The sequence below is a fragment of the Schistocerca gregaria genome, chromosome 1, assembly GCF_023897955.1.
Source record: "Schistocerca gregaria isolate iqSchGreg1 chromosome 1, iqSchGreg1.2, whole genome shotgun sequence".
Taxonomy (NCBI): domain Eukaryota; kingdom Metazoa; phylum Arthropoda; class Insecta; order Orthoptera; family Acrididae; genus Schistocerca; species Schistocerca gregaria.
In genome coordinates, this window is record NC_064920.1 from 465,420,363 (window position 1) to 465,447,811 (window position 27,449).

Below are 27,449 nucleotides of genomic sequence, written 5' to 3' on the forward strand. Positions count from 1 at the left end.
TAGACTGACACACTACTTAAACTAACTTATGCTAAGAACAACAAACATACCCATGCCCGAGGGAGGACTCGAACCTCAGGCGGGAAGGGCCACGCAATCCGTGACATGATGCCTCAAACCGAGCGGCCACGCGCGCGCTCGTAGTTGCAAACTAGTAAAGGAGTTCTTGTCATTTGCCGTTCATGGGGTGACTGTATGAGTCTCTAGAATCGAACCAACGCCTTAAGAGAGGCCCAATCGGATATCGAAGTTCGCCTGAGGAGAAAAACGTCAGACAACATCTGCCGTCGTATGGACAACGGCATGACGGATACTTCCACGAACGTTGATTTCATGGCTCCGAGGACAAAACGAATCGCTCTATAATGGACTACATCAAGGTTTGAGCGAAGCTAATTGTGTTGCTGTGCCGTAGACAATTTTTCAATAGTCCAAGATAGAACGGATGAAAACCTTTCAAGAGCTTAAACGGTTCCGCTCCCCACCAGAGTCGGGCAAGCATACGCAAGATAGTCATAGCGTTGTCCACCTTGTCGATGAGCTCCGCAGCATGAAGTAGATGACAAAGAACTTAGCTTGTGCCCGAACAGGAAATGTTTACGGGCCAAGACGAAGTTGGGATGAGAAGTTATTACTCTATTTCCTTGTCAACATCACAACAACTGATTTATCAGGTGACAAAGTGACCCCATTTTTTAACTCCCATTCGACCAGAATGCCGTATGCGTCGGTAAGCCATAGGCGTGTGACCCAAAAGCAGGACGAGTGAGAGTATATATAGACGTCATCCGCATACTGCAGAACTTTGAAGGTGGGGATGAACAAAGTCTCTAGGTCGACAACATGTAGGACATACAGTAAGGGACTCAGTATCGCGCCCTGCTGGAGGCCACAAGACACATGCGTGGTCCATGCACCACTTTGTCCTGATCGGGGATATGCACGTACAACAATAAAGCCAACTGTATATAACCCGTACAATCACCGCCGGGGGATGCAACAATTGCAATTTGTTGATAAGTTCAGGTATAAGGACATTGTCGTACGCTCTCGAAAAGTGAAGAAAAATGGCCGTTAAATACCCGCTAGCGTAGAACGTGTTTTCAGTGTCCATCGTAAGCGAGGTAATATTAGCATAACTATTTCTTCCCTTACGGAAGCTGTATTGCGTCCGCAGGAGTAAGTTTTCACGTTCCAACGACCATTCTAAACTTGAGGAGACGTTCGAAAGTGATACACACGCAGGGTAGTCGGGCGACACGATGCTCCTTGACCAGGGTCTTTGCCTGGCTTCAATATGGGCACCAATAAGTAAGTCTTCCAGTCATCAGGAACGTTCCTACCCCTCCAGATGTCATTAAAGATGTTCAGAAGAACACATTTTGCATCGTCAGACATACTGAGAACAATGCAGTAGTTTATCTGGTCATACCCAGGCGATGTGTCAGGGCCATATTGTTTTCCACGAGAGAGAATGGCGCGGTTATACCATCTCGGAGATCGATAGCGGCACCTGTAGCCGCGAGATCAATGGATTCTGGTATGGTAGTTGTGGGTGCCACAATAGCGGCAAACTCGTCTGTCCAGATCTGCAACCTCTTGGGAGGTACCGGTCTCCGTTTGAGCGAGTTCACCACCGACCAAATACTTTCAACAGGAGTGTGCACAGATAGTTGTTCGCAGAACTTGCTCTTGTGTTTTGTCTTGCGGGCCTTGAGAAAGCGCTTAGGTGGACGCATCAACCCGTTTCTAGGCAGAATAGTTCTCCGTTTAAGATCACTACAAGCCAGTCTCCGCGCGCCACCCGACTCTAACATTTTGGGTCCCTCTAGGGAATCGGGCATTGGCTGGTAGCAGTCATCATCCTCTTCTGTGGAGCAAAATGCGATATGCCACGTTGATATAATTCCTAAAGCTAATGTACCTTGCTTTCGGGGACACCACGGTGAGGAATGACGATAGTTGGGCGTCCATTATTGCTCCATACCGTGACCAATCTGCCTGCATAACGTTCCATTTTTGGGATGGCCTACAGGTCTTCGATATAAGAAGAGCGTAGTGGTTAGTAAGGAAGAGTAATCCATGTAGAAAATGGAGAAAGTGATGCCTAACGCAGACTCAGATCGACAGCTGCGGGAGTGTTTGGCAACCAGATGGTCATCAGCAACGATAAATTCGCAACATTGGGGCAGCATTCATGGGAACAGTAAAGACAACCAGCTTACTTACTTGGATTGTAACAATGGCGCCACGACTGGCAAAAGCTTTGCCCATTGTCTGACATTTTGTAAGTCTGCGAGCGTCCACAAATCCAAATACACTTATAATCACAAAAAAATCTCTTTCTACGCGACTTGACTAATGACGACAATAATGTAACATGCATAAAGAAAACGCGTATTTTGCCGTAACTGCGGAGCCGGCTCTCGATACGTCTCCTGGAACAGTGGAGCGTCCTCCTCCCTGCTGTCCCGCCAAGACGACAATGACATCGTGCTAGCATTTTTCATAATTGTAGACGTTTCTGATAGTACAATACCTTCCGTCGATAGCTCCACATGAGGTCCTTACAGAACGATATCTGCCCGAATTTTACCCCTCTCATTACAGTCCGTAACTTTATCAAGATCTATTTTGCCCCTGACATTTTATGTTAATATTGACTGATCCACATGCTAGAAAAGAAGAGGTAACCGCTGCTCCATACTACACAGTATGTTTGTTTAGGACTCTTTTCGTATCTATCCGCCAGTCTTGGAATCTTCTAGAAGCTATGGCTTCGCCCACGCCCCAATGAGTGCACTTATCGGTGAACATCGCCCCAATCCGCGACCCTGGCGGAGCCCGCCTGTTTCGGTCACTCATGAATTACGATCAGTCATCTTGAATTAAAACTCGTGATCCGTTACTCGTATCAAGTTGCGGCTTTCATCTCCTTTATTCTGATAAAATGTTCTTTACAGGTAAATATGCTTATACTAGCTCCATTCTTCTTTAATTACTCACATTTACCCAAATAGGGACGAGGAGTACTGGGAGTGTGGACAGAGGACGTAGATACCACTCCCACACCTCAGCTAGAAGGCCGGCCGTTGTGGCCGAACGGTTCTAGGCGCTTCGGTCCGGAACCGCGCTGCTGCTACTGTCGCAGGTTCGAATCCTGCCTGGGACATGGATGTGTGTGAAGTTCTTAGGTTAGTTAGGTTTAAGTAGTTGTACGTCTAGGGGACTCATGACCTCTGATGTTAAGTTCCATAGTGCTCAGAGCCATCTGACCCATCAACTAGAAGTGAGAACTTTGGTCTCTTCACAATCTATACATATGTTAGTTTCTCTCTGTATTTGATGCTTTTAGGTACTCTTCATGTGCGAGAATTAGCAGTGCATGAAAGCGACTTCTTGATTCATAGAAGAGCCAGGTATATTCGTCGTGATGTTTATGAAATGACAGGAACGGTAGTGCCACGATTCCAGACGTCGACACCGTCTGCGACAGCATGACGTAACTACCGACTAATCAGAAGCCGTGTTTCGGCTATATTAGGCCACCACAGCAGTAGGTTTTGCAGTGAGTTGCTTTTGACGAAGACGATGATGGAAATCGCCGAAAGCTCAAGATTTTATCCTGAACTGACAAGGCAAGAAGTCCGAGAATGTTTTATGCAACTACCACACTTCGTGTGGTTTGTGAATAGTTTCCACTTGCACAGTTATCAGAGTAGTCTCCTGAAACGATGTATAGCGAAGTGGAAAATTTGAAACCAGTTTGTCAGGACTTGTGCACATCCTTCAATTTCTTGGCATTTCAATTTAGCAGTTTTGTAACCCCAAATGCTAATCAACCGACTCGGCAAGTGATTAAGTTCAGAACATACTTAAGCAACAGACTGCTGTGTTATCCATCAACCTGCGTTTTTACTTACACTTTGAGAAAAATGTTTCGTTTACAACACCTGTCCCGTTGTAGTATCCCATTAAGGCGGCTCTTCAGTTGTCTTTAAACGGTTGAGTGCAATCTTTTCTACTTCAGTCAGCAAGAAAAATCCTTTACGGTACCAGGAAACAAACTTTGGCATCCCAGTTAAGTCTGCTAACTACTCAACTGACTCAAGTACCCCATTTAGAAATTTCCGTATTCCTTTGATTTGTTTCAACTTTCGTTAATATAGGACTTTTTTATCTTAATATTTGTCACACACATCAGCCATACACCTTGTCACGACAGGGTATCTTCCGAGCCTCAACGATACAGATAATTGTACCCTATGTGAAACCACAATGGAAGAGTATGTAAAAGCAACAGTGATGAAATCTAAATGGAATTTTTATATTTGATGAAGTTGCCAACACCGTTAATAGTTATAGTTAATTACTGACAACATGATGTAATATATTCAAATTTTTTTTTTTTTTTTTTGTTTATTCTTTAGTAGCAAAGATGTGATGATTCTGGGAGAGCTGCTAAGTAAAGTCGATAAAAGAGTCTTAAGCAGGCCAAATGGTGTGTGTTCTTGGTGATTTAAAATTAGACTAAATATCGTCAAGCAACATCTTTTGGGACCTGCCGCAAATATTACGTAACAGCAGTAATATAATAAAAAAATCACCCCGGGCAGTGGGTGCTAGCAGGACCCGCGTGGCAGGTACAGTTTCAAACATTAGAATGAGGGCAGATTTTTAATGTGCGTCCTAGTGGAAGTAACTTGTCTTGCATACCATTAGTGTCGACCCGAGGGTAAACGTTACTTTCGTGAGTGCAATGCGACTTTTAATCAGAGCAGCTGGAGCTTAGTGCCACCGCTGTAACGAATGTAGATTCATGAAATTGGAGGACAATGGGCCTCGTCAATGTATCAGGGTATTAACAGATTTGTCTGTGCTTTATTTACGAGGGTAACCACTCCACAGGAGTATTATTTTCGTAGTACTTTCGTACTCAGAACTCGCAGGCTGGTATGCAACATTCTTTGGGCTGACCTGTGGGCACATCAGGTAAGTCTGACAGGTGTGGAAGGTGTAATTGGACTTCAGACAGGCAAAATCACATAGGCAGATCTCCTAAGCACTTGATCCACCCAGTCTTGTTAGACAACAGCGTCCTGATGCAGACAATCTACAGCTTGTATGTTGTGGCCAGAGTCTGGTCCTTCATTATTTTCTCTTGTAGGATACCGATGTGTGTTATGTTATTTGAACTGACAAAGGTAACAAGTCAAATTTACGTATAATACGAGAGGGAAGACCGACTAGGTTACTGAATTGTGTCTTTCAAGTTATGAAAAACAAGAAATTTAACGGTAGCTCGAAAAATGGTCTTCAGCGACTTCGAGACAACTGACTTATGATTCAGAACACATCTCTGATCCTCAATCCATGAAAATATGAAACAAAATATTTTTAAAGGCCGATTAAATCTTCTAGGTATCTAATTTATAGCATATAAATTCCTTAACAGCAGTAATATTACCTATGAGAAAAGATATCCTATCTGAAAAGAGGCAGAATTTAATCATGCACTATTTTAAAATAATTTATTAAACTTTTGAAGAAGTGAGAGTTATCAGGCATTTGATGTTAATATGTATGGAACACTTGAAAACATCGGTCACAGATTATTTGCATCTATTTCACCACCATAAAGTCTGTTATGTCAAACAGTGGTCGTCATAATATAAGACTGCGTTTTAAGATGGCTGCACAATAGGATTTTTCAAACCCGGATCAATAAAATTGATCAGGAACGATGCTGAATGGATAAAAGTAAGAAAAAGAGTGTCAGTGAACAACCATCCACCATCACGGCAATCTACGATCAAGCTTTACATCTTTAACACAAAATAAACTAAGAAGTAGCTTGCTGTTTGCTGTACGTTGACATAATAGCTTAGGAATGTTTACAATGCCCATTTTATTTTTAATGGCTGTATCAATGGGGAAAAGAGAGAGAAGAGAAAAATGAGAATCGTTTTAAAATTTGTGACATTTGTTACCGATCATCAAATCGGCGACACACAGTATGTGGGTTTCTTTATTCTTACAATCAAGAAATTACGTTTGTGGGTGATGATTATCTTAGCTACCCGAAAATAAGAACGTCGAGGCTCACCCAACAGACTCTACACAATAATATTGTTTTAATATTGAGAATACATTTTTGAAAGCAGTTCACACGTGGAGAGGCTTACCTTTTTCGGTTCTACCCCACCCAGCCAAAACAAGATTCTTCCCGACGAATGTTGCTTGCCTCATCTCAGGCGTAATCGGCAAGCATATTGTTCTGATGAAAGCTGGAATTTAAACAGAGGGGTCTCTTATAAAATCGATTATAACAAGATTGAGAATAAATTATTAGCAAATATGACATCCTTAATTTATACAACAATTCTAAAATTTATCAATACAGCTTAGCAAACAAAAAAAGGTGTGAGGACTGAACATGACGGCCAATTTTTACAAATTCAAAAATAAAAAGAAAGATGGAAACGAAAGCTACTGAGGCTCAGTGGATTATCGACATCATAATCATTCTTCCAACCGTAAAGAAACAAAATTAAAAGCATAGCCAGCCTTGCAAACACAAAATTGCTCACAATGAACAGTTTTGGAACTTCCTTCGCGCAAGTAACCTTCAAGGCAAGTGTAGTTATGCCTCAATTCATCTGCTCTCTTCTTTAATGGTGTAGTGAAGGAAGAAGCCTTTTTAAAATGCTTTACTCACGTTGACTGATTTGGACTGGTAATGAATTGCGAAGAAAGAATTTTACGGCGCCACTGCATCCTTGTTTATTCATTTGAATGTATGTAACCGTAGAAACTATATAAATGTACAAGGGCTGGACAATAATAGGGGAATATCACGAGAAATGCATGCTTGAACACAGGAGCAGATGCTGACCAAGCCAGCTGTTGCTTTGTTCTATTTGACCATGACGTAGATGTACATCTGGACCTGTGCAATTTTCTCAATAAGCTACAAGTGTCATCCGTCGTCAGAATAGTGTTGAATGTAGTTCTGAGTGCATTAGGTTTGACCTAAGCGAATTAGAACGTGACATATTACTGGTTCTCGTACGGTGAGTGCTTCCATTACCAAGAGCGCGGAAGTGTTTTGAGTTTGAAATTGAAGATTTACACCGCATACAGAGATCGCTTAAAAACATCATCCGTTAACTTACAAGTCGGACTAAAGTTTGTGCCGAGTGATCGAGATGGACGGCCGTTGGAGAGGTTTGTGAAGAAAAATAAGAGTGCGACAGCTGAAAATGTCACTGCAGAACAGAATGCTGCGCTCACGAATCATGTCAACATCAAAAAACACGAAGGGAGTTGCATAAGCGAGAAATTGCAAGTCGAGTTGCCATTCAACAACTGGGAATGATCTATGCAAATGCCGTTAACAGGAAACCGTGGTGCCAAATCCATAGAACCTGGACTATGGAAGAACGTCATTTGGTCGGACGAGTCTTCTTACACATCGTTTCCAGCTTCTGGCTCAGTTTACATCCCAAGAGTGAAAGATGCTGTGATTTCGATGATGATTTGGGCAGCCATACTATGGCCCAACGGGAACTGTGAAGGTTCACACTGCCAAGGACTATGTGGCCATTTTGGGTGATCAGGTTAACGCTATGGTATAATGTTTGTTTCCCAACAGAGATGATGTTTTCCAGGACTATAGGCTGCTGTTCATAAAGCTCGCTTCAGCCAGATTTTTTTATGAATACAAAGACGAAAGTCTTAGCTCTCCTGGTCACCACAGTCATCAGATCTCAATACTACTCAGCCTTTATTTTCTGCTTTGGAGAGAAGATTGCATGATCGCTGTCCACCTCCACGCAGCTTGCCAGTTTTGCAGGAAGAGTGATATGAGGTTCTCCTGAAAACCATACAGTACCTGTACTTACGCATTCGGAGACAACTGGAACCTGTTTTTAAAACCAACAGTCTTCCTACCCTGTTTTGTCATGATAATGTATTTTTGATGTTTTCTTATTTTTCTTCAGCCCCTGTATTTGTTCCGGAGATATAGGTGACACTTGCATTATATTTTAGTATGTTCTGACACTGCAAAAGTAAAATTGTATTGATACAGTTGCATGTTCTGCACATTTTGAGGTCTGGCCAATACTGTTCCCAGTGACTCATCGTCAATAGTGTGATAACACAATAGAAATACATTGTTTTGGTTATTATTGCAAACATTGAGTGGTTTGAGACGTATGTGTATTAGGCCGGTCGACTGAGTATTCTAATTTGGCACGATAGTCACTTCAGGGTTTATCTGTTTTTGCAGAAACTACTGACAAAGGGCGTGGTGCAGCTTTTATCTCTGACACACTGTACTCGTGTGATACGAAACATTGTATTCTTCTGCTCGGCAGTACAGCTACACAATTGTGGCAAAGAGCAGCAGAGAGTGGCACACTCACGAGAATTGGGGACGTTGCGGTCGAGTCTGAGCAGCGCGATGTCGTTGGAGGCGCTTCTGGAGGACAGCGGCTCGTAGCGCGGGTGCGGGACGGCCTCCTCGATGCCGAAGTCCTCGGCCGGCGGCGCGCAGAAGTCGCCGTCGCAGTCCACGTCCGTGCGCTGGTCCCACTCGCCCAGCCGCACGCTCAGTCTGGCGCGCACAACAAAACATCAGTCGCTGCCACCATTCAGAGCGAAACACCACATACGAACGTCCTCCGTTTCGTTATCTTACTGCTAGATATCAAATTCGCTTGCTGTTAATGGTGACGCCTGTATACTATTTCTCAAAAGAAACGTATTATCTTTGAGTTCTTTTCAATGTTCTCTTGTTTCTTACGAATAGCGTTTTGGTTAAAAATTTACTTGTCATGGAGACTGATTTGCTCGTATGGCACGTGCTATATAACCTACGAATTTCTTAGCAATGCCACGTAATACCTCTGTGATTACTTTGGTCATAGGAACGTAGATACTCAAATCTGGATGACCATATTGGTTTCCGTTCCCTACGCTATATTTAAACAAATTTCTGTTAGGGAAATATGCACGACAATGCTTTTGTTTACTAAGTTAAATGACAGACAAAACATCTCTTTACAAACGGACACAAACAATATGCAGTAGTAATGTGTGTGCAAATGTTGCAACACAGCGATTGCAGAATTCCTTAAAACATGTCTAAAGTTTTGGCCTTATTTGTATGTTAACCCATTAGTGGCATCGCTGAAAAAAATCTTTGTGTATTCTCATGAAGTTGTTTTAAGAGTATCTTTGTAGCTACCTTCGTCATTGGTGGTGACAAAGTTCCTTTTTTTAATGATTTACTTACTAACTTTGATGTATAATACTCACAAATTTCAGATTTATGAATCAGCAAGTTTTTTTTAAGTGTTACAAGATGATATTAAGGAATCACCCTATCACTACATGAAAGGTAATAAATGAGATTTCAATATATTATAATTATATATAATTATATATATTATTATACACTATTACATATTATTATTACATATTATGTCTTCTAAGTAGCTTTTCCTAGTTGTGTTTTTTGGACCATGTTACATGCAACTTTTGTCCGTATGATGCCTCAGCTATCAAACAAAATTACACAGATGGATTGCATACTGTTACTAGGCACACGCCCAGGGCTGGCCCAAGACCGGCATCTTAATTTCGACTGAAACAGCTCTAGGTCTAATACTGGTAGAATTACATATGGACCGGCCAGACTTGTCCTGACAGACTGTGATGGAGGCTTCAAGAGCTATCACCAACAGATGACAACGTCACTAACGTTCCAAGAAAAAACTCACAGGCAGTGGGCAATGTTTTACAGGTAATTGACACAAGCACAATTTTTTTTAATAATTATTTATTCAGTAAGCTTACAATATTTACACCCAGGATACATAAGTGTGTATTTTGTCATGGATTGGCATTTCAAGCGTTTGCAACTGACCGCCGTTTTCTGAAACCCTCAGGTCACAGTCTTCAAAGTTCTTGAACATGACAAGAGCATTCGAAAAATGCAAAATAGTGGGCTACAACTTAGAGATTTTTGCATGTATAGCTTTATTCTGTCTAGCATTACGTAGAAGTTTTTACATTAATGTGAAGAGGGTTTCATCGTGCTTGTGGGGAAGTATGGCCGCTCCCTGCCCTTAAATTAACTTGTTGATCTTCAATCCTACTGGTTAGCGACTATTGCTGGATTTGTGTCGGCCATTTATATAAAATTGATAAACAGTCAGCTATTTCACCTGGAACTGTCTTGATTGTACTTCCCTCAGGTCCAACCCTCCCACTAGAAGAATACCCATCGTTTGAAGCAGTCAGAGAATCTATATGGTGCTTATCTGATGTGCTACCATAAAGCAGATCATCCATATGACGGCTAGTCAACCATCTATCGCATACGAGGCACCATAAACTAGATGTACATCATCATGGTTAACAGTGCAAGCCCTGTATAAGATGGAAAATTGCACTCTCTCTCTCTCTCTCTCTCTCTCTCTCTCTCTCTCTCTCTCTCTCTCGCTCTCTCTGTATCTCCGTACTTCAGATAACGACATGTTGCTGGGAGTCAGTATGGAGAGAGGTGTACTCACAGCTTGTAGGAGCCGAGCGTCCTGCCATTGACGCAGTGCGAGACGGTCAGCACGTAGCGTCTGGTGATGAGCGAGCCGCCACACCGGATAACCAGGTCACTGTCCCCTGCAAAAGTTAGGCCTCACAGTTCTAACCGAGCAAAACATCTAAAAATTATTTCACTAAGAGTTTTATCTGTTCCTTATTACTACTTTATCTTCTGCGTTGCCACATTGTTAGGAGTACATTGTTTTTGTCTTAGTAATGTTCCTTTAGTTGATCAGTTATAGCCAGTCCCATAAAGATTACAAATACACTGCTTGGGATAATCGGTTAGAACAGCATGGCTTTATTCTTCTTTCCATAAGCACAATTCATCCAAACCGAGATACCATAGTAACAAACAATACTGGATTGAGATTCCATCTCACCCATTCCCTCTTTAAAATCAGTGGGTCGAATTCGGTTCCAGTCTTAAGTGGAAAGTATATCACAAGTAACTATATTTACAATATAACAACATTGTTCTGCCTGAGATTGAATAATGTTTATTGGCACACAACTGGTCGTTCTCATCTATACAACCATAGGCGTCTGCAGGTTTTCATATCAGTAGGGCAAAACATTTTCGTCATTCATATGTTTAGAATTTTGTAGAAATTGTTGTCTGCTCATCATGACAGGTAAAATGCCCTTGACATATCATTGTACCATCAGACATGCCTCAATCACTATCAGCCATGAGGTGCATTCATACCCAACTCCTCTTAATATATGATGTCAGGAATAAAGCTGCTATGCCACTCCAAAAGTTGGAAGAATGAGACCTCTCCACAGTCACCACCATATATGCCAAAGAGTCGTCCAGGGTAATGCAGAAATGCGATTCATCGATGAAAACATTGCAATGATTTTTCGTCAGTAGTCCATGCTTCTAGATCACATCATCACTCCAAATGCAGCCTTTTGTATTCTGTTGCTAATGGCAGCCTACGCGTAGGAAAGTAACTGCTTAGTCCCTCTGTTATTCGTATTACTATCCGCCAATGGTATGTACGTGTACGAAGTTACATGGACATCACACCATGTCTTTTGGAAGCTACATTATTTGGTCAGGGAAAGTAACTGTTTTTCCACCATAAAAATTTTTCGTACTTTTTTCCCCCACCGTTTACTCGTTTGAACCACTATCAACGTTTCAACATCGATTTTAAAATCGATTTATGTGAAAGTGATCTCTCGATTATGTCTCATAAATGTTGAGCAGGACACACATAACCTGTATCATATTGTTCAACATACATTGAGATGACAAAAGTCATGCGAAGCCTCCTAATATCGTGTCAGATCTCCTTTTGCCTAATGTAGTGCAAAAACTCGATGTGGCACGGACAAATCGTTTCAAGTACCCTGTACATATAATGAGCCATGCTGTGAAGAGCCTCATAGTTCCTTGCCTTATCAGTCTGCTTAATTTTCAACATTCGACAGTAACATCATATCTGAAATGCAATCCTCTTCTGCTCTGGTGTTCCTCACAGTCCATGTTTCACTATCATACAACGCTAGTAGTAGGACAACATCGGCACCAGTGTATTTTGTTAATGCAGGTTGTCTACATAAGTGGCAGGTATGCACTTAGGGGAGAACATATTGTTCCCCTTTGATTGACAGGTGATTGACAGGTCATTAACCTATTGTTCTCCTTTGATCGACAGGTCATTAACCTGTTTTTCTGCAAAGTGGATCCTCTTAGAAGGACAATAGGTGAAAGACCTGGCAGTCAAAGGAAAACAATAGGTTAATCACTTGTCAATCATAGAAGAACAATAGGTTTGCCCCTGAGTGCCTAGCTTCCCCTGATGTAGGTACTAACAAAACACACTGGGGCACCTGTTGCCCTACTACTAATCATGTGCTCAAAACTTCCATTCTCCGAAATTTCTTTGTAAGGCCCATGTTTGCTACTTGTAGGCTTCTCTTGGCCAAGAGTGCCCTTTTTTGCCGGTGCTAGCCTGCTTTTGATGTCCTCCTTGCTCCATTCATCATTGGTTATTTTGCAGACTAGCTTTCAGATTTCGATAACTTCATCTGCTTCATTTCCATCAGCCCTGATGTTAAGTTTCTTGTGTTCTCATTCCTGCTACTTCTCATTACTTCTGTCTTTCTTCATTTTACTCTCAATCCATATTCTGTACTCATTATACCATTCATTCCATTCAGCCCATCATGTATTTCTTCTTCACTTTCACTGTGGATACCAATTTCATCAGCAAATCGTGTCATTGATATCCTTTCACCTTGAATTTTAATTCCACTCCTGAATATTTTATTTGTATCGTTGCATTTTCAACGTACAGATTGAATAGTAGGGGTTAAATACTGCATCCCTGTCTCACACCCTTTTTAATCTCAGCACTTCATTCTTGGTTGTCCACTCTTATTATTCCCTCTTGACTTTTGTATGTATTGCATGCTACCCATCTTGCCCTATAGCTTACCCCTATTTTTCTCAGAATTTCGAATATCTTTCAGTATTTTACATTGTCAAACGCTTTTTCCAGATCGACAAATCCTATGAACGTGTGTTTATTTTTCTTCGCCCTTGCTTCCATTATCAACTGCAATGTTAGAATTGCCTCTCTGGTGCCTTTGCCTTTTCTAAAGCCAATCTGATAGTCATGTAGTGTATCCTTAATTTTCTTTTCCATTCTTTTGTATTTTATTCTTGTCAACAACTTATAGGCATGAGCTGTTAAGCTGATTGTGCGATAATTCTCGCACTTGTCAGCTCTTTCAGTCTACTGAAGTGTGTGTATGTTATTGTCCTGAAAGTAAAGTGGTATGTTTCTAGTTGGGCGTCTATGATTCTGCTGTGTGCGTACAAAAACTCTGAGGCTGAGATATTATTTTCGTGAGTAGTAGCAAGTGAGCAGTTGTCGAGGGGAGTCGGAAGTTATTGGATGCAGGGTGTGGCGGAGAGAAGCCATGCTACATGAGAGGTGCAGCCTGCTGTGATCGTACTAGTAATGTCAGAGGAGATTATGATACTAATTGAGCATCTATGATACTTTGTCTTTCTGTTGTATATAGTTGTTGGTTGCTTGTGTACTGAAGGGATTTTGCCAGATTTGTGTATGGATACACTCAGAGTCTTATTCGTATCACTGTAGTGGACAGAAACGTGTTTACTGAGTGTGGACATGGTGGAATAATTGAAAGTCTGTGTAAACTCTGTCAGCATTAAAATTATCAATTTTCTGAATATAGTAAATTATAACATTTTTAAAAAATTAACGCTATCACATGACTTTGGTCACTTCTGTGTGAAATGAGCAAGGAAATAATCATTTTGTGGTCGAAACTCTACCATTGGACATGTTTGCCTCCTGATACATAATAAGGAAATGTCGTTCTGCTTTGAGAAAGTAGTTGTTCTTGTTTTAACATCGATAAATACATGGAAGAAGTGAACATCACACAAACATTGAAACAGTTTCACGCCGATGTCCTGAAGAAGCACGAAAACGAGAGATCTACAAAAAAAAATGACATACTGGAAGGCAATAATTGTAACTGTGCTGCAGATACCAGACAGACTTGTGAACACCACTATGTAGTAATAAAGTAATAAAATAAAACCCACTGAATTTGGGGGAACTTCTTCAGAATATGTATGGGTAGCGAAACAATAAAAATTGTTCAGTCAAGCTAGAATCACATCTCCTTATTACGAGTGCACTAGGAGGTTGGAACTGAAAGAATAAAAACGATAATTAATTCAAAATATCATTATCTGAACATGTACGAAGATCGTTGTATAGCCACCTTAGAACTATTACACTATATGACGGCATGTAGAGATTTTCTCAAGTGAGAGAAAGTGTGTTGTGGACAATACGTGCATCTAGTTAGAAAATATTTCAACATTTGCTGAAACAACTGGAATGTACACTTCGATTTTTCTTTTAGTTTCCAAAATGAGTCAAAAACTTCGACACAAAATATCGATATTTCACAAACTGACATTATGTTTGGCACAACATAGATATTTTTGTTTCAGTACCCATACACAGTACAAGTTAAAAACATTGACTTGACTATGACATGAAGCAGATAAACGTCAATATGTATTTTCAACAAGTAAGAATTCATTGTTGAGCAATGTAGTTGTGTTTTCCCTAGAGATAATGCATTGTTCGTTCTTCCCAACATTAAAAGATGGACTCTTTTGTTATAAATAGATGTTAAACACAAACATTTAAACAACTTTATAAACCTTAAAAATGCTTTCATCCTTTACGATTAATATAGCACAGTATCTATATGACGATAGTGCCAATTTAAATATACATCTCTATACAGCTAGAATATTCGGGATTTTAGTACTTGTGAATAATGTGCAGTTTATAAGAAAAGATATGATTGTCGGAAGGACAGACACAATACACAGGAAAGTCAAAACAGCCTTAGGTGACATTAAAAGCAAGGGTGGTAACATTGGGAATGTAGCTGGAATTCCACTGTTAAATGCAGAGGAGAGAGCGAATAGGTGGAAAGAATACACCGAAAGCCTCTGTGAGGGGAGAGATTGGTCTGTGATAGAAGTGGCAACGAAATGACTATTCACTATGAGTCCGGCGACATACCTGATACTTTAGGAAAAGCATCATCCCCACGGTTCCGAAGACAGCAAGAGCTGACAAGTGTGAGCATTATCGCAGAATCTACTTAAGAGATCATGGATCCAAGATGCTTACACGAATAATATACAGAAGAATGGAAAAGAAAATTGAGAATGTGCTAGGTGACGATGAGTTTGGCTTTAGGAAAGGTAAAGGCACCATGTGGGGCGGTGTATGGAAATATTTGTTATTAATAAATGTTTTGTGGAATGTCTTTCCCAATGATGCACCATATGTGGAGTGGCATATGGAAATATTTGTTATTAAAATGTGTTCCTATGTTTTATTTAATGCTGTTGTTTGCCGTTCTCAACACTGGCTCCCTAACTACAATATTGGCAACCAGAAAGTGATTAGCAAAACGTGAAGCCTGTAATTAGAATTCCTAGTGCCCACTTCAACTGAGAAATACACTTATAGCTACAGCTTATAGCTCTGAGGAATTATGAGATTGTCTGGGATTCATAATCAAAAACGATTCTTTCAAAAATATTCACTACATTCTGAAAGTCACAAAAAATGGTTCAAATGGCTCTGAGCACTATCGGACTTAACATCTATGGTCATCAGTCCCCTAGAACTTAGAACTACTTAAACCTAACTAACCTAAGGACATCACACACATCCATGCCCGAGGCAGGATTCGAACCTGCGACCGTAGCAGTTACGCAGTGAAAGTCACAGACCAAAAAGAATCCACACAATCCAACTACCAGAGCAGTTCAGAGTCTAATGCGCTGATGCAACTATAACTGTTCAAATTAAATGCTTAATTGAATGCTCGCCATAATTTGATGATAATGTTCATCAAACGCCACGCTAAATATTGGTAGAATATCTGTCCCGCGGCGGCACGTGAAAATACGACATACGCGAACTGAAGATAGATCATCAAAGTCATCCCAGAATTGACACTTCACTCGATAACGATTTCATGGTTACGCGTATCCCGAGTAACTTATTACGGCATCCGAGGCCGTTTATAGCATTGATACCGACGCGACGCGACTCCCGCCACAGATGGTGCGCTTATCAGCGTCTGAAGAGAACTGGGGCCTTCTTTTCCTCACGCAGCGTTCTTATATAGAAAGCCGCGGTGCGGACGGCCAAGAGAACGCTTCATTAAATTCGCTGTCCCGTCTAGCCGCTGGGCTAGTAATGCATCACTTTAATTTATCAAATAAATCATTGCTTCCTTTGCCGATGGCCAATGAAGCTCTCAATTTAAATGTGCAATCAGCACACAGGTAAGAAATCATAATAAAAGTCTGACGTGGCTAAGTCAAATATTTTGGGCGAGAGAATTAATTTAATTACACTATACGCAGTAGACGAGCTCGGAACTTGCCCTTTGGAGATACACTATCGCTATAGTTTTATAGTTATTCAGTTGAAACTTCTCCTATCTTTATGATTGTAGGGTATCTCCCTTCTACTTACATTTAAACATCCTAGCTTCATTCATTCACGTACTTAATCTATCTTGCTTCCTTAATTTTTAAGACAAAAACCAGGAAATTATGAATTTCAACTAAAATTTTAATTTGTGGGATCCAGAACACTGTTTCTACTAAATTATTATGCAAACGGAATCTAAATATGAATTTTTAAGTTTCTAGCTCTTTTCTGTTGCGGCAATGATTTTTACAGAAAAACGTCCAAATTTCGAAAATGGTTAAAGTTATTGAACTGATATTCAACACATATTGATTTAGTATTACTCCTGACATTCTAGAAACGTTTCAGGTTATTTACTTGATTTTTAAAGTATTGCGCAACATTTATGATGTCAGATCTAGTCACAGCGGACTGGCTGGCACACAATGGAAAGACTGCTGTGAATTTTATATGGCGTGAGTAGGCTGCTTCCCTACAACCAGAGAGGCAATTCTAACGGTACAGTTGATAATGCAAGCAAGGGTAAAGAAAAATAAACACACCTTCATAGGATTTGTCGACCTGGGGAAAGCGTTTGGCAATGTAAAATAGTGCAAGAATTCGAAATTCTGAGAAAAATATGGGTAAGCTATAGGGCAAGACAGGTAGTATGCAATATGTACAAGAGCCAAGATGGGATAATAAGAGTGGCCGACCAAGAACGAAGTGACGAGATTAAAAAGGGTTTAAAAGAGGGATGCAGTCTTTAACCCCTACTATTCAATCTGTACGTTGAAAACGCAACGATAGAAATAAAAGATTCAGGAGTGGAATTAAAATTCAAAGTGAAACGATATCAACGATATGATTCGCTGATGAAATTGCTATCCGTAGTAAAAGTGAAAAAGAAATACATGATGGGCTGAATGGAACAAATGATCTAATGAGTACAGAATATGGATTGAGAGTAAACTGAAGAAAGGCAAAAGTAATGAGAAGTAGTAGAAATGAGAACACGAGAAACTTAACATCAGGACTGATGGACATGAAGCAGATGAAGTTAAATTCTGAAAGCTAGGCTGAAAAATAACCAATGATGAACAGAGCAAGGAGGACATCAAAGGGAGAGTAGCACTGGCAAAAATGGCACTGTTGGCCTAGAGAAGTCTACTAATATCAAATATCGGCCTTAATTAAAGGGAGAAATTTCTGAGAATGCACCTTTGGAGTACAGCATTATACACTCCTGGGAATGGAAAAAAGTACACATTGACACCGGTGTGTCAGACCCACCATACTTGCTCCGGACACTGCGAGAGGGCTGTACAAGCAATGATCACACCCACGGCACAGCGGACACACCAGGAACCACGGTGTTGGCCGTCGAATGGCGCTAGCTGCGCAGCATTTGTGCACCGCCGCCGTCAGTGTCAGCTAGTTTGCCGTGGCATACGGAGCTCCATCGCAGTCTTTAACACTGGTAGCATGCTGCGACAGCGTATACGTGAACCGTATGTGCAGTTGACGGACTTTGAGCGAGGGCGTATAGTGGGCATGTGGGAGGCCGGGTGGACGTACCGCCGAATTGCTCAACACGTGGGGCGTGAGGTCTCCACAGTACATCGATGTTGTCGCCAGTGGTCGGCGGAAGGTGCACGTGCCCGTCGACCTCGAACCGGACCGCAGCGACGCACGGATGCACGCCAAGACCTTAGGATCCTACGCAGTGCCTTAGGGGACCGCACCGCCACTTCCCAGCAAATTAGGGACACTGTTGCTCCTGGGGTATCGGCGAGGACCATTCGCAACCGTCTCCATGAAGCTGGGCTACGGTCCCGCACACCGTTAGGCCGTCTTCCGCTCACGCCCCAACATCGTGCAGCCCGCCTACAGTGGTGTCGCGACAGGCGTGAAGGGAGGGACGAATGGAGACGTGTCGTCTTCAGCGATGAGAGTCGCTTCTGCCTTGGTGCCAATGATGGTCGTATGCGTGTTTGGCGCCGTGCAGGTGAGCGCCACAATCAGGACTGCATACGACCGAGGCACACAGGGCCAACACCCGGCATCATGGTGTGGGGAGCGATCTCCTACACTGGCCGTACACCTCTGGTGATCGTCGAGGGGACACTGAATAGTGCACAGTACATCCAAACCGTCATCGAACCCATCGTTCTACCATTCCTAGGCCGGCAAGGGAACTTGCTGTTCCAACAGGACAATTCACGTCCGCATGTATCCCATGCCAGCCAACGTGCTCTAGAAGGTGTAAGTCAACTACCCTGGCCAGCAAGATCTCCGGATCTGTCCCCCATTGAGCATGTTTGGGACTGTATGAAGCGTCGTCTCACGCGGTCTGCACGTCCAGCACGAACGCTGGTCCAACTGAGGCGCCAGGTGAAAATGGCATGGCAAGCAGTTCCACAGGACTACATCCAGCATCTCTACGATCGTCTCCATTGGAGAATAGCAGCCTGCATTGCTGCGAAAGGTGGATATACACTGTACTAGTGCCGACATTGTGCATGCTCTGTTGCCTGTGTCTATGTGCCTGTGGTTCTGTCAGTGTGATCATGTGATGTATCTGACCCAAGGAATGTGTCAATAAAGTTTCCCCTTCCTGGGACAATGAATTCACGGTGTTCTTATTTCAATTTCCAAGAGTGTATGTTAATGAAACATGGACTATGGGAAAACTAGGACAGAAGAAAATCGAAGCATTTGAGATGTGGTCTATAGGCGAATACTGAAAATTATGTGGACTGATATGGTAATGAATGAGGAAGTTCTACATAGAATTGGAGAGGAAACGAATATGTGGAAAACACTGATAAGAAGATGTGACAGAGTGATGGGGACATTTGCTGAGACATGAGGCAATGATTTTGTAAGATGGCAGAATAGATGAAGGTCAGATTTGAACCTTAAATGAGAGCTTTATACATCACAATGGAAAGTGAATGTGGTACCTAACTTAATTCTGCGGTTATAAGAAAATTGCCTATCAGTATGTAATGCAAAACAGGGATAACACTCAATCGACAATAATTAACACACTGTTCCTATATAATGCATGTCTATGAGCAGAATGTGCAACAAGCAGCAAGAGGCGTTTTAGTTTGGAATTTCAGAGGGGTGAACAGAGGCAAGGCCACTCTACAAGGGGCACCACGGAAACCACTTTCCAGGCGGAAAGTCAATGACCGACCAGGTGACTCAGATGGGAAGAACGCGGATAATGGCCATCTGAGGGAGTACAGGAAAGAAAGCGTTTATAAAACTGTGTTTCGGAATCCCAAAGGGATATGAACAAGACCAGTGTCACATTTTCGATCATGTGTCCAGTGAGTGCTACACACATGAGAATCAATGTATGCATTTATCCGTCTGGAACGAGCACAAAACGTCCAATAGGCGGAAACGCGCTAGGAAGGAGAAAAGAGCCAAAGTTTCGACGCAATTTAATGGTAGGAACCTTGCAATTGGTAGAGAGAGTTTCCACAATATAAGAGGAATGCTCCTATTGGTCGAAAAAAAGCCGAGACATGAAGAATGAGAGAACCAAGATGGGGAGACAGTTCAGGTATGAGTAAGACAAGACGGAAATTTCTGGAGACTCTTCTCTGAACTGGCATCAAGTGCAAAACGGAGCGCTTAACGCTCTGTACGATGCAGAGGAGTAACTTGTGGGAACACTGCGTTCACAGCGGCTGACATACAGCTAGAAATTAGCTGTAGCATCGTTTAGCTCCAACTAAGGAGAAACAAACCAGCCATTTAGTTAATTGTTCTTGCAAGAACTGAGAGGGCATTATAATATGCACGCTGCTCCAACCATGCACGTGTATATCGCCACATTCTAAGACTAGGGATGAGTACATGTTCTCTCACCTGAAGCAAAATTCAGCAAAGACTTAATTAGTTTTATAGGAATTTCAGTGGAAGAGAGCGGCCTAGCAGTTGACGGCTCATCGCAGCTTAAGGTAAATATCGCGAGCAGGGGCGTAAAACTGTTGATTCACCAGTTTGCGTCCACTGTAAACTTGGGTAATCTTTTGCTCAATTTGTCACACAACTAACTATCCACCATAGACTTTATTGTCATCCTAAAAATCGTACCGAACTTTGAATCGGAAGATTTTTGTAATACCAAACAATAATATAATGTCAGCGTAGGAATAATGTTGTAAAGAAACTTCCAGTTTAACTTTAATATTATCGTGTTTAGGAAAATTTAACCTTCTGAGAGTTAATATTTAATATTGTTGTGTTTAGGATTATTTCACTTGCTGATGTTGATGAGATGTGTTATCCTGACAACTGTTTTTTGTTGTCACAATGAAAAGTGTGGAAAAGCGTGTATTTTTGTTCTAATATTGCGACATTAAACATGTCATTTTAAGTTACACAGTTGTCTTCAATCGCAGAATAAGTAAACCACAAAATTTTGCACCTTACAAATGGCAACCCTGCCTGGATGGCAACTGGTCTGCCTGGAAGTCGATTAGTCCGCCTGGATGGCAATTAGTCAAATTACTAAGAAAAATAAAAAGATTTTGAATTTTGAAAGAAAAAAAAAAGAACTTTGGTTTTGTTTAGTGACGAGGTTAACCAATGTATGTAAATGTATAGTGGACTGAATACAGTAAATGTGCGATCCGAAGTTTAAAAAAGTTATATTAGCAAGTAGAAGAACATTTGTCATTGTATAGAAGTAGCTTGTGCATGACCATGCTGGCGCGCGCGAAGTTATTCACGGCGTTGTTGGGTTAGGTTTGAAAATACACAAACAGTGATCAATGTAGCTCATGACGTGTACATAATCTAAGTAACTTTCCATAATATTTTGGAAACGTGTAAGATCATATAACTTTATGTTAACGAGAGCGCAAGCTCGTCAAGTCGACAAAGACAGAGGTTAGCGAAACGATCAGGCATGGCGGAAGAATGGAGAGTGTCGCATATAATTATAAACTGAAGATCTTGGCAACACAGAGATAGACATAGAACAAAAAGTATCGAGTGCGAGGCACGGAACGGTACGTTGTGATAGTGCTGAGGGAATGACAGCAGTTTCACGAGTTGTATCACAGTTGGAGAATGCACAAAAACGAAATAATGACGGATTTAGTGGGTCAGAAATAGAATCAGAGGATGAAGAACTTCGGTATGTTGAACCGAATACAGTAATTTTGAACCAAACAGGACATTTCTAATAGAAAGTATGTGTTTAACGGTTTCCGCACTTTACACGGAAGTCGGTGGGACGCCACGTGAAAGACGCGAACAGCAAAGTTTTCATAAAATCGTGACAGGTAACGATGACAAAGAGTCAGACAATGTGTTTGCAATATTGAAGCAACTCACTATGGTCGTAAAGCAAACAAATGCAGGGTTAGCAGAATTAAAAACAGAAACAGCAAATTTAAAAACCGAAACAAATGCAAGGTTAGAATACTTTAAAACCGAGACAAATGCAGGGTTAACGAATTTGAAAACAGCAACAGATGCAGGTTTAGCGGCAACCAATGCAACCTTACGTAGTCTCCCATTTGAAACTTACGCTGGATTCGAAAAAGTCCGCGAAGATCAACAAGAACTACGAACGGAGGTTAATGAACAGTTTACTGAAATCCGGAGAGAGTCGAGAGACTCGCGGGAGCCTATACAATCGTTAATGGCTGACCAGAAAAATATGCTTTCTGACGTTGATCAAGTGCAGGATGCAGTGCCTAACGTTAATCAAAGAATGGGAAGAATGGATAAGTTAGCAATTAAGACGTCTGGTAAGGCGCAGTAAATCGTGGAAGAGCTCAGTGTCAGAAAACCTGTCAAGCGAGCCGCATTAAAACGATTCGATACACTAATTGAAAACATAGTCTCGAAAAATCAGAAACAGTATGAAGACCTTCGTACAGAATTGAAACAGTGTATCGAGAATCGTACAGAAAGCAGTAGCGAAGCAACGGAATCGGTAGTAACATGCAATATAGTGATGGATAGAAATCCAGAAATAAAAAAGTCAGTTGTGCAATCTTTCGTAGCAGCAGCGGAAACACAAAAACGTCCTGAAATTCCAGTCGTATATCCACAAGAGGTTGCGTCCATAATAACGGAAGCGAAACAAAAGTAAACAGGAAAAGAGCAGTTAACACAGCTGAGCGAAGCAGGTGATGATCGGTCACAGCAGACAAGAGAGCGTGAAACGGTAAACGCTCGCATTCCAACAGAGCGGCAGCCGGTCCTCCGAACGTACGTGAGTAACGCGATAACAGAGCAACTTACGGCGACACATGTACCAATTTCACGATTTCCAAGTTACAGTACAACAGGTTATATACCCCAAGACAATATGAATATAATAGAAAGGCAAAACACTTCTCCATTAACGGGAAATGTTAACGAATCTTTCAGTCCGATACACGAGGAACGGTACGGCGTAGATAAACGCACACCAATGCGTAGATACGATGCTAGATGGGACTTAAATACGTCATATCAAGACCCAAATGTGGTATAACGAGTGCAAGAGAACATGACACAGACGAAGGAAACGAGTAATGTTATGAAAACACAAACGTCGTATGGTGAAAGAAAAAAAATTGACAATGACCACTTTTTGACAATCAGAAAATTTCAACATTACAAAGAAAGCGGAAACGGCTTACATCCACGCACATTTATAAATCAATTTCAGATCTGTTCACCAGAGCACTGGTCACTTAGCCATAAACTTGACTTCATTTGTGGACATATGGACGGCGCAATAGCGTAAACCATGCAAAGAATAGCTGTAAACTGTCAATCGTATGAGCAATTTAAATCCTCACTCTTGGAGCGATACTGGTCCGCAGAAACACCAAATAGAATAAAGTATGAGTTATTACAGAAAGAGTTGTTCGAAAATTCAGGAGAAATGAAAAACGTTAGATTTTTTGAGGAAAGACAAAAAAGAATCAGTGTTTAGATAATCCATACAGTGATGGGGAACTGATACGGATTTGCACAATGTAGTTACCGTTACGTTATCAGCAGTCATTGGTTGGTAGGACATGAGACAATATACAAGCATTTAAAGGGATGCTAAGGGAACTTGAATTCATTGTCAGTGAAGATCACGCGAAGAAACAACGAACGGCGAGAGAAAACAATAATAAGCGAAATAACAGCAACCTATCAGGTTTTAATAATAATAATTCCAATGGCAATAATAACGCAGGAAAATGTAATGGTTTTGGAAGGAGTGGTAATCGCCCATGGAATTACTATAATAATTATGGTTTTGGAAAAGCACAGAGGGCAAATAACAATTATGGTTTTGATGAGACGCGGAATTACAGTGGTGGATTCGGTCCTAGAAACTACGGTGGTAACTATGACCCGCGACACAATCCTCGTGCGAACGAAGGCGGAAGGTTTAGAAGTTTTCAGCAGCAAAAACCAAGGTTTTTCAGGTGGTAATGAAATGGCCAGAACCCAGAAAGGTTGGGAAATTAAGCTTCAGCGGGACAAATCACGCGAAATGAACCGGTAGAAGAAGACGAGTTGAGGCCACCAAACCCAGATAAAAGACAGAATTGACGATATGAAGGGCAGGAAGACGAACAGGAATACCCACGTTAGAAGTGAAGTCCTTCCAGCACCTTAAGTAAAACATCGTCATTTTATAAAATTAGCACGAAGCAATAGGAAGGTTACAGCGTTGAAAACAAATTCTTTTCGATATACAAAGACCCCATGGAAGTAAGTAAAGTAGTTGATGATAATGCAGTCGAATTGATGAAGCAAAAAACAGGAAAATCGTTAGGTTTGCACCATGTGAGTCATTTAAGAGTATATAAAGGTTAGACAAAAGAAAAAAAGAGTAACTCCATACAAAAATTTAGTTGTATTAAATGTCCAGAAATCAAAGAGTATGAGAGATAGCAAAATGAACACAGACAAAACTTTTAACTTGTAATTATCTCAGTTAAATAAATAAAATAAAGGTTGTTAGGAAAGCAACGGGAGACTCATGAAGAAATGACAGGAAAATAAGAACGAAAGTAACTCTTCCACAAACGAAATGTGTCCTGGGAAACAGTGAAAAATAAGGAGGAACATAAACATCAGCGTAGTTTGACGGAATAGTTGTAGATTCTCTCTTAAAGACGTAATGTGAAGGAGGAGAAAGTTGATTTTTGTAGATGAGAGGAAGTGAAGAAGTAGGAACGAAATAGGCATTTTTAATTTGTTCCTTTGAGGGCGGTGAACCAATAATTGAGGAGATATTTTGGGGGAATATGAGAAGCTTATATGATTTTTGTAAAGTACCAAAATCTGATATTGAACGAGAGACATGAGGGAAATAAATATTAGAATTCGTTAGGAGATAATAATTAGGAAAGAGAATTGAAGTATGCAGTTAAGCAAAACACATGTTTTTTCGTGGAAGAAGGTAAACAATGGGAAATAAGATTGACCCAGAAAAAAATTCTATACGGAAGAGTGTGATGAGAGAAGAAAGGAATATATAAGTTTACTATCGATAAAAAAGGAGAAAGGGATAAGTACAACTGAGAAAAGAAATTTTAAGCTTTAAAATAATGTGATAGATCTATAGAGAAGATTTATGAAAGGCAAAAGAAAAATAGCAGAGATAAAGTGTATTTTGACGTTCTGTTACAGCTAAGGACAAAAAGAAGGGTTTGCAGAGAAAAAGACGCTGGAGTCAAGGTGCGAAGTTTTCAAAATAACATATTATATTTGTAGTTAGAAAACTAAAAATAAGAGGTAATGGGCAGTCACTAACTTACTAACCGTCATCACCTTCAGTGTCATTCTTACTATCCATCGTGATGAAGATGAGGAAACCATGACTTTTATCTTAAGGAAGAATTAAGTAAATGGGCAAAAAGGAGGAAGACATTGATAAGAAATACGTTTTCTCTATAATACGTTTTGTAAAGTCATGAAAAGAAGGTTAATGTTTGTAAAGTTTTAGCGTAATTTAAGAGAGAAATATTGTATTATATCTAAAGTCGTAAAAATGTTCAATATCTGTAAAGTTAATAGCGTAATCTAAGGGAGTAAGGGTTAGAATAATATAAGATAAATAACTGAGGAAACAGAACGTACGTAAGGAAGTAAGGAAAGTAAGATTATCACATAAGCGACAAACTCTGTTTTAGATACGAAGTCAGCAGATAAGGTGGTTCATCATTGCGGCCAGATCGACGACAAGACTGAGGAGAGCAGTTAGGCGTGAGAGGAAGGGACACTGAGTGTGAGTGTCTGGTGCGTCTGTAAGAGATGATGAAAGAAGAGGCCTTTGTGGAACAATGTTCCTAGATGATAACTCCTATGTGGATAAGTTTGGAGAGCTATAACGCATCCTGGATACAATCAACATGTACCATTACGTGAAATTTATTCATGTGAAAGCCACACACAAGTGTTATAACAATGGTTTTGCGAAAGTGTTAGATACATGGCTCTTTTATCGCGAATTATTGAAAGCAGCATACGAAGAGATGATGGATATCCACCGAATCGGAACTGAGGCGGACATATTATGGCGGGGACGAACGGAGGCTTAGACTCACCACAAGAAGAAGAAGAAGAAGAAGAAGAAGAAGAAACGCATTTCTGTAAGTCAATGTGCAGAATAGTGGAAACTGTCATAAGATCATACGAAATTCGACAACTGCGAAACAATCCCTGAGCACCCATGGGACGGAACAAGAAACGGATGGGAGGCTGTTCAATTTATTTAGATGAACAACGGATTACAATGAAAAATACACAACAATTGCAAAGAAGACGCCATAATAACGGATTAAACTAGAACGAGGTTAAACAGGTCTTCAATCCTAATTCCCAGACCAGAGAAGAGCGAAGATACAAGTGAGAGGACATCAAGATGCACCAAGAACAGAAGTTGCAACGCAGAAGATTTGGAACAAGGAACAGCCTGGACCAGAAGAGATCAAGACACCTTTTCAAATCCCTTCCCATACAAGACCATTATTGCATTTAACTACCACCCACAATCGAATTTAACTGATCAAGCGACATAAACATCCGATATTCTTTATGGCAAATTGCAACATCTTCAGATGTCATTCCGGAAAATGGAAGAAAACAAAACGTATGGAAACCTAGAGACGAAGTGACTAACGATGAACCGGAATAAAAACTCGACGAAAGATGATGAAAAGTTTATGCTCTCAAAAAAGGGATCTCAAATACAACGTCGCCATTGGCATATCCAACATGAAACAAAGGCAACCACTCTCTCACGACATGCTCAGACCTTGAGAAACCTTTCTCCCTTGCGACCGTCATTCCATACTGAACAGAAACGCGGCGAGACGCATACCAGGCGTCGTTCCATGCTCAACACAGACACAACGAGGCACACAGCCGACCATCACTCCACGTGCGACGGAGACACATCAAAACACATGAAGAAAAAAATGACAGTTGGAATGAACCATGGTGGAGATGTAGGAAAAGAACTGTCTGTAACAGGCTACTCTCTGCACAAAAAGGAAACAATTAAAATTTTTGTTTAAAAATAATTTCAATTAGACAGCTTTTGTCATTTAGCACCAGATTTTATTAACAATGTTTTTTGTGTTGAGATATCAGTAATATATCCTAGAATTTTATATTTTTCAACGTGTTTAAGTTTAGAAAATCTAATATTAACATTTTTGAAGGGTTAAGATTCTAGTGTAATGTGCTCATTAAAATATAGGATAGATAATTGTGAAGGGATTAGCTTTTCCATGATGTCAGTTTAAATACTGTAAAGTAATTAGTAGGATTAGAAATTTAATATGT

General features: G+C 40.8%; 1 protein-coding gene across 1 annotated transcript in view; it reads right to left on the bottom strand.

Annotated features, from left to right (window-relative positions):
- LOC126352812 (CLIP domain-containing serine protease HP8-like) overlaps positions 1–27,449 on the bottom strand; it is a 65,622-nt gene that overhangs the window by 12,410 nt on the left and 25,763 nt on the right. Inside the window, exons 4-6 of the mRNA XM_050002715.1 lie at positions 10,584–10,689; positions 8,430–8,620; positions 6,186–6,287 (exon numbers count right to left, since the gene is read on the bottom strand). Of these exons, the coding sequence (XP_049858672.1) occupies positions 6,186–6,287; positions 8,430–8,620; positions 10,584–10,689 (399 nt within the window). The remainder of the gene's footprint in view (positions 1–6,185; positions 6,288–8,429; positions 8,621–10,583; positions 10,690–27,449) is intronic.